Source organism: Myotis lucifugus, unplaced genomic scaffold (genome assembly GCF_000147115.1).
Source record: "Myotis lucifugus unplaced genomic scaffold, Myoluc2.0 scaffold_48, whole genome shotgun sequence".
NCBI lineage: Eukaryota > Metazoa > Chordata > Mammalia > Chiroptera > Vespertilionidae > Myotis > Myotis lucifugus.
The window spans coordinates 7,419,120-7,431,891 of record NW_005871096.1 but is presented as its reverse complement, the minus strand read 5'-3'; the positions used below and the strand labels follow the sequence as shown (position 1 = coordinate 7,431,891).

At 37.2% G+C, this 12,772-nt stretch overlaps 1 protein-coding gene across 1 annotated transcript in view; it reads right to left on the bottom strand.

The window, feature by feature from the left end:
- Positions 1-631: 631 nt before the first annotated feature.
- ARAP2 (ArfGAP with RhoGAP domain, ankyrin repeat and PH domain 2) overlaps positions 632-12,772 on the bottom strand; it is a gene marked incomplete at its 3' end in the record, with an annotated part of 108,584 nt that continues 96,443 nt past the window's right edge. Inside the window, exons 20-21 of the mRNA XM_006088530.3 lie at positions 5,049-5,212; positions 632-874 (exon numbers count right to left, since the gene is read on the bottom strand). Of these exons, the coding sequence (XP_006088592.1) occupies positions 632-874; positions 5,049-5,212 (407 nt within the window). The remainder of the gene's footprint in view (positions 875-5,048; positions 5,213-12,772) is intronic.

The following is a 12,772-nucleotide window of genomic DNA, read 5'->3' as shown; positions in this document are numbered from 1 at the left end:
AAAATAAAATGTAAAATTAGTTCTAGTAGAAAGATGGGATTAAAGACACTATATTTGAAAGTATTGTTATAATGTTCCTATAAAAGGAGTTGTTTTGAATTACTCGATTTAAATACAGATTTACTGAAATCATTTTGGCCCAATTAGTCATTTAATGAACTACTTTTCTAGAGTAATTTCTTAAACAGGTTCTCTTACACTGTAGCAAAGCTTTTTAACTTCATTAAACAGAATCTAGAGAAAATAATAGAGTAAAAAAACTGTCATTATGTACTCCAAAGAGGAAGAATAAATGACACAGAAAAGCCACAAGAGCCATAAAATCTTAGAAAACCAACCTTGTATTGAAACTTTCATTTTAACCTTAATGAGAAATTAATAGCAAACATGGACTTGCTTATAACACTTCCCAACTTCAAGTAGAGTAAGAACTAAGAAACCCACAGAAAACTAAGTATATAAAACATTACTTAGCAATTATTAGTATAAATTTCTTTTTAGGTAAATGTAAACAACTGCTGATATTTACACAATTTTTCTTCTGAGTCATATGTACATTTTCGCCTCCAATTAAAACTTCAGATCATCAAAGAAGAGTTTAAAAACCTAGCTAGCCAGCTAAAAGACAAGCCTTTATGATTATATACATGACGTGTATTACCTAAAGCAGAGATCCAGTATGGATAGAGCTCCTTAGTGAGAAGCGCATCGTCGATGTCGGACAGAAACCTTTTCAGCACGCCCGTCACGTCTTGAAGCTGATGCTTTCCAGCCCTCAATTTAAAGCTTCTGGCATCTTTTTTGAAACTCTCCAGGAGTTCACTTACGTGCAAAGGATCACCACTGTTTTGATAGATATATTTGCACCCTAAACCTTTGTTTAAAAGGAAAAAAGATTATATGGAAAAAAGTCTAAAATCAAAATCCACTTTGATACCTTAAAAATTTGAACATATGTTTGTGCTGGGATGATGAGCAAGAAGAAATCGTTACCTGAGTTGATATAAACATGTCTGAGGGGGGGAAGGCTTGTCCCCCTAATTTTAGTATTTACAGGGTAAACCTGATGAAATAGTCCATCCTTGGCTTTTTAACAAGACTCTGGTCAGCCCTTTGCCCAGCTGTTCATAGTATCTTTTTAAATTGTTCCTTTATAGCCAGTGCTCTATCTTCGCTTAGTCCCTGGGATATAAACTTGCCTCCAGTTCCACTGACAAAAGTGAGGCTCCCCCTTATAAATTTCCTCAATCCTCTGCCCATTAATTTGCATATTAATGTCTGCCTGTTCCCACCTTCACCTTCTTCTAGATCAGTGGTTCTCAACCTTCCTAATGCCGCGACCCTTTAATACAGTTCCTCATGTTGTGGTGACCCCCAACCATAAAATTATTTTTGTTGCTACTTCATAACTGTAATTTTGCTACTGTTATGAATCGTAATGTAAATATCTGATATGCTATATGTGTTTTCCAATGGTCGCGACCCACAGGTTGAGAACCACTGTTCTAGATGAAGAGTTTGGTCTTCTTTTTTACAAAGTTAGTGATTCATCAAGGGCCCCAATTCCCACTCTATTAGGACGATCTTCATCAAGAATATCAATGACAACCTATTTTTTAGATGCTATTTGGTTTTTATCTAATGAGAATCCCCTGCAGTGTTTGACAGTCCAAATGAATGCATTAGAATTATGTTAACTTCATGGCCTTCATGGCATAATGATACCATATTCCCCAGCTCTTCCTCTATGGCTACTCTTCCACCTTTCCATTTATTTCTGCTCTAGTATTTACTGGTGATTCCCGGAATCCAAACTCAATGCTCTTCACTCCCCACTCCCCACAGAATTATCTGGGTAAACCTACCTAACCTCGTTACTTTAACCACTTACATATACTTTTTCACCCAGGTTTTAATTTCTAAGTCTCAAACACACACAAATACATTTTAAGAAACATATACCATATACATGTAACACACACTCACATACACACACATACCATACTTACACATATGGACCAATCAAAACAAAGAAATTAATTTCCCAGCTCCATTCACTACTTCACCTCCCAACCTCTACCTGTTCTTTATTTGTTCCTCTATCTTGATATATGGCATCGCCTTCTCCCCAATCCTTTCCAACTCAGAACCTTTCTTTCTCACATTCCAGATTTAGAAAACCAAAAACAAATGAACAACTATGTCACACAGATTTTTCATTATGACCTCCCTTCTTCCCATCCTCCAGGCTGCTATTCTGTCCACTCAGTTCCTTACTAGATTTTTACAACTCCCTGCCCGTATTCTTGTGCAGCCCGTCTGTCTCGACAATGCCAGTATGATCTAAGATGCAGGTCCACCAGTGTCACCACATGACTAAAAATCTGCATAATGCCCTCTCACGGCCAACAAGGCTAGTGTGAGGATTTAATTACAACATATAAGTCCCTACGTGAATTTTCCTTACCCTTCTGCCTCTTTTATCTTTCCCCTCTTCTCACACCAAGTTCTGGGCACAGTTAACTACACAGAGTTCCCTGAACAGACAATGCCCCTCATGACTCCACACATGGGCACACACTGTTTCCTCCTCTACCTTCTAATAAGCTCCTATTTTCTCTTAAGACTCAGGGTAGGCACCGCCTCACCCATGCAGCCCTCCATGACCCCCCTACTCTGGGTGCGGTTTACTCCTGTACCAACCCCAGAGCCTCTCTGCCACAGAAGTTTATACACTTGGGATGTAACTGCCCACTTGTTTGTCTCTGATCCACACATCTGTAAAGTCCTAGATGGCAAGAGTCCTGTTTATTTCTGTAGAAAGTAGTTACCTAGTGCCTAGAAGAACTCAGCAGGTATTCAATAAGTAACCCCTTAATGCAAGAATAAGCAAATTCTACAAAAAAAAACAATAATGACTATGTTTCTGAGATACTGTGTTCCTAGTTAAGTGAATTTCTAATAGCTGGTAATCAAATAAGTTAACTGAATGTGAATTACATAAATTAATTTCCCCCAAGAACTAACTATTGCAACTCATTTAAAAAAATTAAAATTCTAAAAGTTATACTGTGAACTCTTTCAAGTTCAAATATTGACACAATGAACACACACACACACACACACACACACACACACACACACACACAAAGTGGCCCTTTAATTTTAACCCAAAAGTCAGAAAGTTCAAAATAAGTGTGACTTAAAAGGCTCTGGGCTGACCACCTACAGCCTAAAATCACTGGACATTTTCTAATAAGATTGGGGTTTTCCCCATGTTCTGCTCATTAAAAACATTAAAAAAATAGAGTCTTTCGCTGGTTCTATTACTGTAATATGCAAGTTAATGTACCTTGTGTTAGTGTTACAAAGTAGACATAATGTATGAAATTTAGTTGAAAACAATCTAATGCTTAATGATTTTAAACTCAAACAAACATCACAAAGTAGCTTCTGATTTCCCTAGAGAAACATGAAATTGTATTCACTGGAGGTAGTCGAGTTATTTTAATCATTTGTCAGCTTACGAGAGACTCTGTGCCATTATGAAACTAACACGATGTAAAAATTCCCAGTGAGGTTATGCTCATGACAAAACATAACGTGTGCAATTCATTCACACCTGCAGAATGCAAGTGCACTAATACTGAACAACGAATAAAATGAAGATGATGACCGCCTTTCTCCCCCATTTCCAACTAAACAGATGATTACAGCTGATAAGATACATACACATATTACCATGGGAAGAAACTTCACAGTAATGCCCACATAAAGTGATTAAATACATAGTCACATTAGACATATAATTTAAACACACAACAAATCTGAATATTAATGATAACTGTTCTTGGATTACATATGAAATAAGTTAAACCACGTAAGATAGTGCTCTTCTTAGAAGAAAGTAGATTAATATACACATGTTACAAATTTTCAGAAATTCTTTTCTTCTTTTTGTTATTTCTGGTATTTTGGTACATATCAATTTATTGTCAGTTCTCATGCAGAAACACATGATTCATGGATTTGTCTTTAACTTCCTACTCCTATGGTTGCATTTCCAGGACCAAGGTCAGCGGCTGGCACACAACAGACACCCAGTGAAGACATAAGGAACCAGTAACACAGTGTTTCACTGCAGCTCTCTCACTGAGATAATCTCTTTCAAATTAAAAACTCCCAAACGCATTTCTAATTTTAGGAGAACAAATAAAGTTACTACACCTTCCGAAATACCAGATCAATCATTTTACCCTTTTCTACCTTTACAATGTAACTCAATGGCATTTATCTGCAAATTAAAAGTAGAAATATTTTTATATTAAAAAAGTAGTTAAGACTTTTCTATCTTCTACAGTATTAAGGAAATATGTAACAGAAAGAAGGACTTTGAAGAATACATAGTAATTTGAAATTGAACATGAAGAATAAAGGTATACTTATATTCTTTGGGCATATCTAAAAATACTACCTTAGCACATCAATAAAACTGAACCATGTAGGTATCGAGCTGTTTGGGTTTTTTTTTTAACTTGTACACTATTCAAAGAAAATGTTATAATTAAGTCAAAACTGTTACAATCAATATCCATGTGACCAATAGTACGGTAACTAAAATAAATACATACACACTTGTATGCCTGCTAAAAAATTCTTTCCCATACTGTCCCAGCATTCACCACTTCTAAAAACATGCCAAGGCAGCACACTGCATTCCCCTAGGTTTCACCGTGGGCTTGTAACATCTGAAAAACAGCCTTTAACCTATTTTTAATATACATTTCACAACATATATTCTTTCAATATGTTATTTAAATGTCTATGCACGTAAAGGAAGCAGAAAATAGTTAAAGTATGTTATATCATTTGAATGCGTTTTACTGGGCAAAGGAATGGCATTTAACTGAACAGGGACTACATTTATATTTTCACTGATATACTTAACACATATAAAAGGCTCTCATTCAGTCCAATGGGTACTATTTAAAAACTGTAAGAGTGATACCATGAGTCTGGGGGTTGAATGAAAACACAGTGATACGTACCATACTGCGTAACAAATGCTATACAGCTGTTCACGATGATGGGAACATCGTTTTGGCTGAGCTGCTGATCCTGCAAAGCATTTCCATCTGTACCTGCTGCTTTCTCAATTGCAGCATGCCAGACTGTGAAATCCAACTTGGTGTGCCCGTGGATGTACAATGTTCTGTGAAGTTTAAAGAGCATTTCACATTATAGTTTTGCTTAAAAAAATTCTTACATCTAGACAGATGATCCTTTAAATCCATACACAGGTGATCTTGGCTCACCCATGAGAAGAAAAACCCTCCATCTCTCACCCCAAATGCCTCTTTTTCCTGCACAGAGGGGAGGCAGTTCTCTGGATTTGTGATCTCACCTCCTTTCATTCCCCAGCCCCTGTCATTCTCTTTCTGAATAAATGAACTGAAACTGTTCTGGTAAGCATCACTAGTGACTTCTATTGGGTATATGTGGCTGTATTTTTCAAGATTTTAGAACTGTTTATGATTTCATTTCTTTATAAAAACAAAAGAGAGGGGGGAAAAAAAGTCCACCCAATTTGGCTTTGTAGCACAATTCTTTCTGGCTGTTCCTCCTATCTTTTTGGTCAGTTTCTTTTCCAAGCCCACCTACTCCTTTTGAGAATGAAGCTGTAACCTCGGTGAACTCACATGAACTCCAAGGCCTCTCCTGGGGCAGTGGTTTCAATCCCCGTATGTAAACTGGTTAACTCCCAAGTCCCTATCTCCAGGCTATAATTTTGTCTTACAAACCAGATCTCTACGTAATCAAAAAAGCAAAAGCTTAAAACAGCCTGGCTGGTGTTGCTCAGTGGTTGAGCGTTGACGTATGAACCAAGAGGTCAGGGTTTGATTCCCAGTCACGGCACATGCTGGTGTTGTGGGCTTGATCCCCAGTAGAGGGCGTGCAGGAGGCAGCCAATCCATGATTCTTTCTCATCATTGATGTTTCTATCTCTCTCTCCCTCTCCCTCTTTGAAATCAATATATATATTTATATATTTAAAATATATAAATATATATATATTTAAAAGCTTAAAACAGCTGAGTGGGGAATCCAATCACTTGTAGAACTCAAATTTTAGCTCTGCACTTACTTCCTTTGTGACCTGGGAGAAGGTGTCAACCTTCTTTGGGCCTCAGGTTCATCACTAGCCCAATGAAGGGAATAGCTCCTGCCTCAGCACTGGGCAAATGTGTATTAAGAACTAAGTAATAAACCGTAATACTAAGTGATATCGATTTTTGGACACCTTCACCAGAATGTGCCACAAGCATCTCAATCGATTCTACCTCCTCACGACAAACTGGTGCTACAATTCTCCATTTATCCCACCAGAAACTTAGGATTAACTGTAGATTTAGTCCCCGCCCCCACCTGTCACTGCCACATGAATTCAGTCACAAAACGCTGTTGGTTCCGGTTCCCTGACACACTCGCTTTGCCCCCTTTGTTCCAATGCAGCCGTATTTCAGGTCTTTATTACTCCTGAACCAATACAACCCTCTGCAGGGAACTCCTTTCCCAGTGATCCACCTTCCTGGCCCCTGCTCCTTGGGGTTGCCAGAATGATCTTTCTGAAATGCCAAGCTAATGATGTCACTTCTTGGTCACTGTTCGCCTATAGCTCTGGAATTTTCAAGATTAAAAGGCCTTCGTGGTCTGGCCCATAATTCCCCTTCAACTTTGCCATTGCCCTACACTCAAGGCACACTAAACAATCTCACTGCCTTATCTTGATAATAAATATTTCCTGCTCTCTGACGGGCCACTCCAAATCTTCCCCAAGGTTTACTCCAGGTGATCCTCCTTGAAACTCTCCCTGATAGCCCTCCAACGCTTAGTGGTAACGGGTGCCCCTCTTATCCTGAGGAGGCCCCCCTGCCCTGCATTATACCATCAGCTCCGTGTCTGAGAATATTTCAGCTACTAGATCCAAACACACGCAGGCGACCAAGGAAAGCATTTCAGTATCTGTCGTCATTAGCAGAGCATCTGACATTTAGTAGGTACATAATCGTTTTAAAGTCCTAACACTAGATATAAAAATGGATTTATTTAAGTATATTCACTGACATATTTAAGTATATTTACACCAAAGTAAAACGATTTAATCTCCATTTCAAACTGTAAGAGGGCTACTTTGGATTCAAACAAAGAGAAAGGCATGAACTGCACAAACTCTGAGTTGCTGTGGTTTGTTGTTGTTGTTCTTTTTCAGGGGGAGGGTAGTCTTTTACTTCCCTGATAACAGATGGGCCCGAATTTAATTTAAACAGAAAATAAAAGGCCTTTTTTCCTTTGGTTTCTTTTCTTGAAATGCTCCCCTAAGAAGACAAAAGTTACTGGCTCTTCACCACGCTTACATCCACATCTTCTGAACTGGCAGTAACTACAGGTACTTTAGTAATGTCCACAGTCTCCATCTCTCACTTTCTTTATATATTGTTTTTATTTTCCCACATCACTATAGCAGACCTGACCTCCAGGTTTTGTAATTTTCTTTTTGAAGAATTCTGCCACTCTAATATTCCTGACATGCTTTTGCCTTTTCGTTTACCTTATATTATCTTTAGCTTGAAAGCATCCTATTGCTCGGTATATTTATCTAAATGAAATTGTATCACTCAACTAATCTTCCTGAGAAAAATCAAGCCCCTACACTGTTTGACCTAACTAACATAACATCTTGCTAAATTCAGGAGTTTAGGTAAAGAGAAAATTTTACCTTTATTTTTTGAGTTTTAATCTCATGATTAAGCTCTAAATTTAACATAAAATATTTAAAACTGTTTGCTTTTAAACAAAGTACTACTTCAATGGGTGAGTATTTCAGCAAGCAGTGAAACATCCAAAATGCAACGGCCCTCCTACAGTACCACTGTAATTCTGCCATCAACAGTGAATGTTCCAAACGTCAAATTCCTTTGTAGTAAGAAGAAATCCTATGATGACAGGTTGAGCTGTCTCCTTGTGAACTAGTGAGGGTTAGAACAAATGACAACTCCTGAGTCAACCTGTCAAGGACTGAATCCTTAAATACATCATCTAGCGCAGTGGATGCTTGACATTTAACTGCATCAGTCCAACAACTTTCCTCTCGGATGCTTCTCTAAACACTGTGCACACAGAACAAAACATCAAAGGTATTTTCAGCACAAATGCTGGTGGAGTTTGTGACTCCAAGTGTCACCAAACAACCACGCTACCTTTCCGGATAAGAATTCAAAGAAACATTCATTTATATCTTCAGCATCTGAAAAGTAATTCTGAAGGATTCTAAGTACTGGTATAGAGAGAATTATTCTAATTGTCCACTGCCCAAGCATAAATGTTAAAGGGTACTTCAAAGTCATACAGAGAAACATCCCTATATCCTATAATAAATCAAATCAGTTCAGCAAGACCCAGAAACCAAGTGCCAGGACGAATAAAAACAATCTTCTCAAAATTGCAATATAATAACCACAAAGTGTAGGCTATCGTATTTGAGCCTAGTCTACTGACAAGAATCAGAAGTATCTTCACAAATAACAGAATCAATAAATTTGTATAAAAAATTCTAAAAAGCGAATAACAGACTCCACAAACATGACTGAACAGATAATATCCTAAGCGTTTAAAAAAATAAAAGCACCGAATCTTCTAGTATAACAGCATTTATTTGGTCCACAAATACTTTCTTTTCCTTTCATTTCTGAGAGATATTTTTGCTGAATGGAGTATTTTAGGTTAACAGCTGCTGGTTTTGAGGTGTTGTTTTTGTTTTTGTATTCTTTTTCTTTCCCTTTTTTTGTGCCAGCAATTTAAAGGATTTCATTACACTACCTTCTGGTTTACACTGTTTCTAACAAGACAGTCTCATCTTTTGTCCTATGTCTGATGTGTATTTTCCTCTGGGACTTTTTTTCCTAACACGGGTTTTCTGGAATTTGATTACGATGTGTCTTGATGTGGTCTGCTTTATCATGCTTGAGATATGATGATTTTAGTACATGTGGGTTTAGAGTTTTCATCAAATTCAGAAAATGTTTGGTCACATTTCTGCAAAGATTTTTTTTAGCCATCTTTCTCTTCTCTCATTTTCGGATTCCAATTATACTGAGACTGCTTGTTATTATCCCACAGGCCACTGAGGCTCTGGTAATTTTAATCTTATGTCTCTGTGCTTAAATTTGATCATTTCTATTGTCATGCCTTCATGTTTATTAATCTTACAGAGTCCACTCTTATGTCAAGGCAATCTAGTGAAATTTTTTCAGATACCCTATTCTTTGGCTTTATAAATTCTATTTGTTCATTTTTTAGTTACCCATATTGTTTCTTGCTACTGTTTATATTTTCCTTTACATCTTTGAAAATATTTGTAATATATAATATGTAAAAATCACTGCTTAGAGTATTTGCTAATTCCATTACCTTTCTCATTTCTAGGTCAATTCCTACCAACTGATTTGCAGCTTTTTCACATCGCTAGTAATTTTAATGATATGCCAGACATTAGGAATGTTAACTGGAGTGTCAGGATTGTGTTGTCTTCCTTTAGAACACAGGATGTGCCTGTGAGAACATCCTGTGCCTGTTTGACCCTGGGCACTGCATTACGTGTAGAGCAGCTGATCCTTCAGAGGTCTAAAGCTTAGTCGGGTAGAAATAGAGCAGCCTTTACTCTGAGGCTGGCTTGGCCTTTACACTATAGAGTTACTTTTCTGGGGTCTTTACTAATGCCCTCTGTGTTTAATGAGGGCTGTCTAGCATGGATGGAAGGGATCTCTACACATACCCCAACACTGCCTATGCTCTGGGATTGTTCAACCCACAGCACACCCATGGGAGCTGCCTTCTGGAATTTCACCCGGAAAATATGCAGATGAGCATGGAGCCCAGAAGGCTCATCCTTTTGTTTTTCACGTATCTCATATTTGTATGCTTACATTTTAGTATATAGAAGGGGCTTTGAATTGATTGAAATAAATTTTCAAGCAAATATATACTTTAAAATGCACCTTTTGATAGTCCTGTATTCCCTTTAACAAAACAAAAAGAAAATCACTTCATAATGTAAATTTGAATAGTCTTCCTTTTTGCAAAACCTGTGGGGGGTGGTAAGAAAAGAGAATCTCTTGTTTACCTTGGCAACATTCAAATTAAAGCATCTCTTTGAATTAAATCATCAGAAAGTTATAAAAGCAGTCAAGCTGATATTGTGGGCAATCGGCTACTGTTTAATTTGCAATTACATGCACAATTTAGAAACCACTTTAGGATAATTCACCCTCTGGAGTATTGCTAACATAGCTTCCAGAAAACACAACTCAAGGAGGGAAAAACATCACATGGAGTAAGTTGATATGAAATAAGAGCCTTAAACTTAAGTTGTTAATCTCCTGAATTGAGAAAAGTAGTCTGTTTCATAATTCGGAACATATAGATATAATGTGTTTTCCCCAAGTAATACTTTATGTCTGGAATTTGCAAATAAAAGTGAATGCAGTCAGGCTTTGGAACCATTAAGTGCTTTATGCTCTACTATAGGTCAACCAAGGAATCTTAAAACACACACACACACACACATACACACACACACACACACACACACACACACGCCCTGGTCGTTGTGCTCCATGGTTAGAGTGTCTCACTTCCCAGTCAAGGGCATGTACCTGGGTTGCAGTTTGCTACCAGCACCTGCCACCCTCCCACTCCCCATGTATGCGGGAGGCAACCAGTCCATGTGTCTCTCTCACAGGGATGTTTCTCTCTCTCCATCTCTCCCGCCTCCCTTTCATTCTCTTTGAAAAGAAATGAAAAAAATAACCTCAGGTGAGGATTAAAAAAACAGCAAACCGAAGTGAAAACACACCAGTCTTTTCTATTTCTGATAACACAGATGAGTTACTCATTCATGTTTACTGTATTTATTGCAACCAACAACCTTTCAGTAAAAGCTTAATTATAGGTGTGTTTGACAAATGGTTATACAGTTATGAAATGTGAAGATGGTGAACATAGGAGCTTATTTATCAGAAAGGGATATGCAGAAGTATGGACTAAAGTGCAGAAATAATTTTTAAATTTTAAGAAAAGGATGTTGTAATCTACTAAATACTGAACTTAAAGTGAATATATAACCTACTGTCCAGGAAAATGCCTTCTGACCTTGTGATCTAGAACAGTCACTGAAAAACAATAGATATTCAGAAACATGATTTTTTTTTTTCATACAGCAATTCTGATTGAGGCGTAACAGAGAAGCACAGGACCCAGTCCTGGTAACAGCATCAAAGAGCATGCCAGAAACCCCTAAGTGTAATCAAGAAAGCTTTATTTTTCCAAAATAATAATGTTTAAAGTATACAAAGAATTCCCATTAAAGCGACGCCATCTGGAACACCTTCTGTTTAGAGCTTTTTAGAGCAAAAATGCTCTGTATGTGGAAAATATTATTGCAGTATTTTTCTGTCTAAAGGCATTCATGCTCTGCATATAGAGAAAATGACCGTGAAGATTACAATATATATCTAAATAGTGACTCTATTCAGTGCATGATTATCAATTTATGAACTGTTCCAGTTCAGAGGGTTCTTTCTCCTCCTTGCCTTTAAGGAACATTAATATATTTTATCACTTTAATCAAAGGTAGACAAGGACAAGGGGAAAATGTGAAATTAATTCATTAAATTTACTTATGATTTCCTATTCCGGTTCTAGCAGTTACTAGCAAAAAAAAAAAAGTTTAAAACTTACAGCTGGTTGGTTTCTCGCTCTTTCAATTATTCACTATCTCTATATGTCATCAACATGAGTAATTGGAAGTTGTTTTATTTCCTAAAGCCACAATTTTATCTGTCATTGACAAGTCTAACACAATCTACTTTAACACGCGTTATTTCCCAAGGGGCTAATAGATCACAAGAGAGATGAGAGAGAGGGCACCGCAATGAAATTCTCTTATTTGGACATGACATTAAAACAGCTCTTAAGCAATCACGCCTATAATTAATGGGCTTGTTTGAGTGGAGGGAGAGAAGTATATATTCCCTATCTGGCTAATGACACAACCATTCGTAAAGTCACCCAGGCCAAAAGCTCAGGAGTCACCTTACCTCCTAGTTTACAAGGAATTGAACACCATCAGACTGCTGTCTCTCTCAACATCCTACCACCAAATCTAGAAAGCTACCCACATCAAAACCACTCATCAATTCCTCTTCTCTTTCTGTTATAATTGTTCTCTTGTCCTCTCTTATACCTTCCATCTCTCTTTTTTTTTTTTTTAAGAAAAGGATCATAAAACTTTAACCAACATAGAATAAGCTGTACTTCTGAAACTATAATTATTAAACATCAGTCTTATCTCTATGGTTTCAAAGATTGGTCGAGACAAAAAAAAAATTCTCTTATGGCCATGTGAGAGAGGATCCATTGGAATTTGAGACGAAGGTCACCATATTAGAAATCATTTATCTTCAGACAAATATTTGAATCACAAACTATTTTGAAATTTTGGGTAATGACCAAAGTCTGTACTATCTGGGCCCTTTTCTTACTTTTAAAATTGAAAACCATCATCACTCAAAACTCAATATACAAAATCTGGTGGGTTTTTCTGGTGAAAAGTTGATTTAACTTGTTGGGACTACAATTTGGGAAAAAAACCCCAAACCCTCTATGTTCTTAGGTGGCTAACAAATGTATATGTAATCCCATAACAAAACATGGC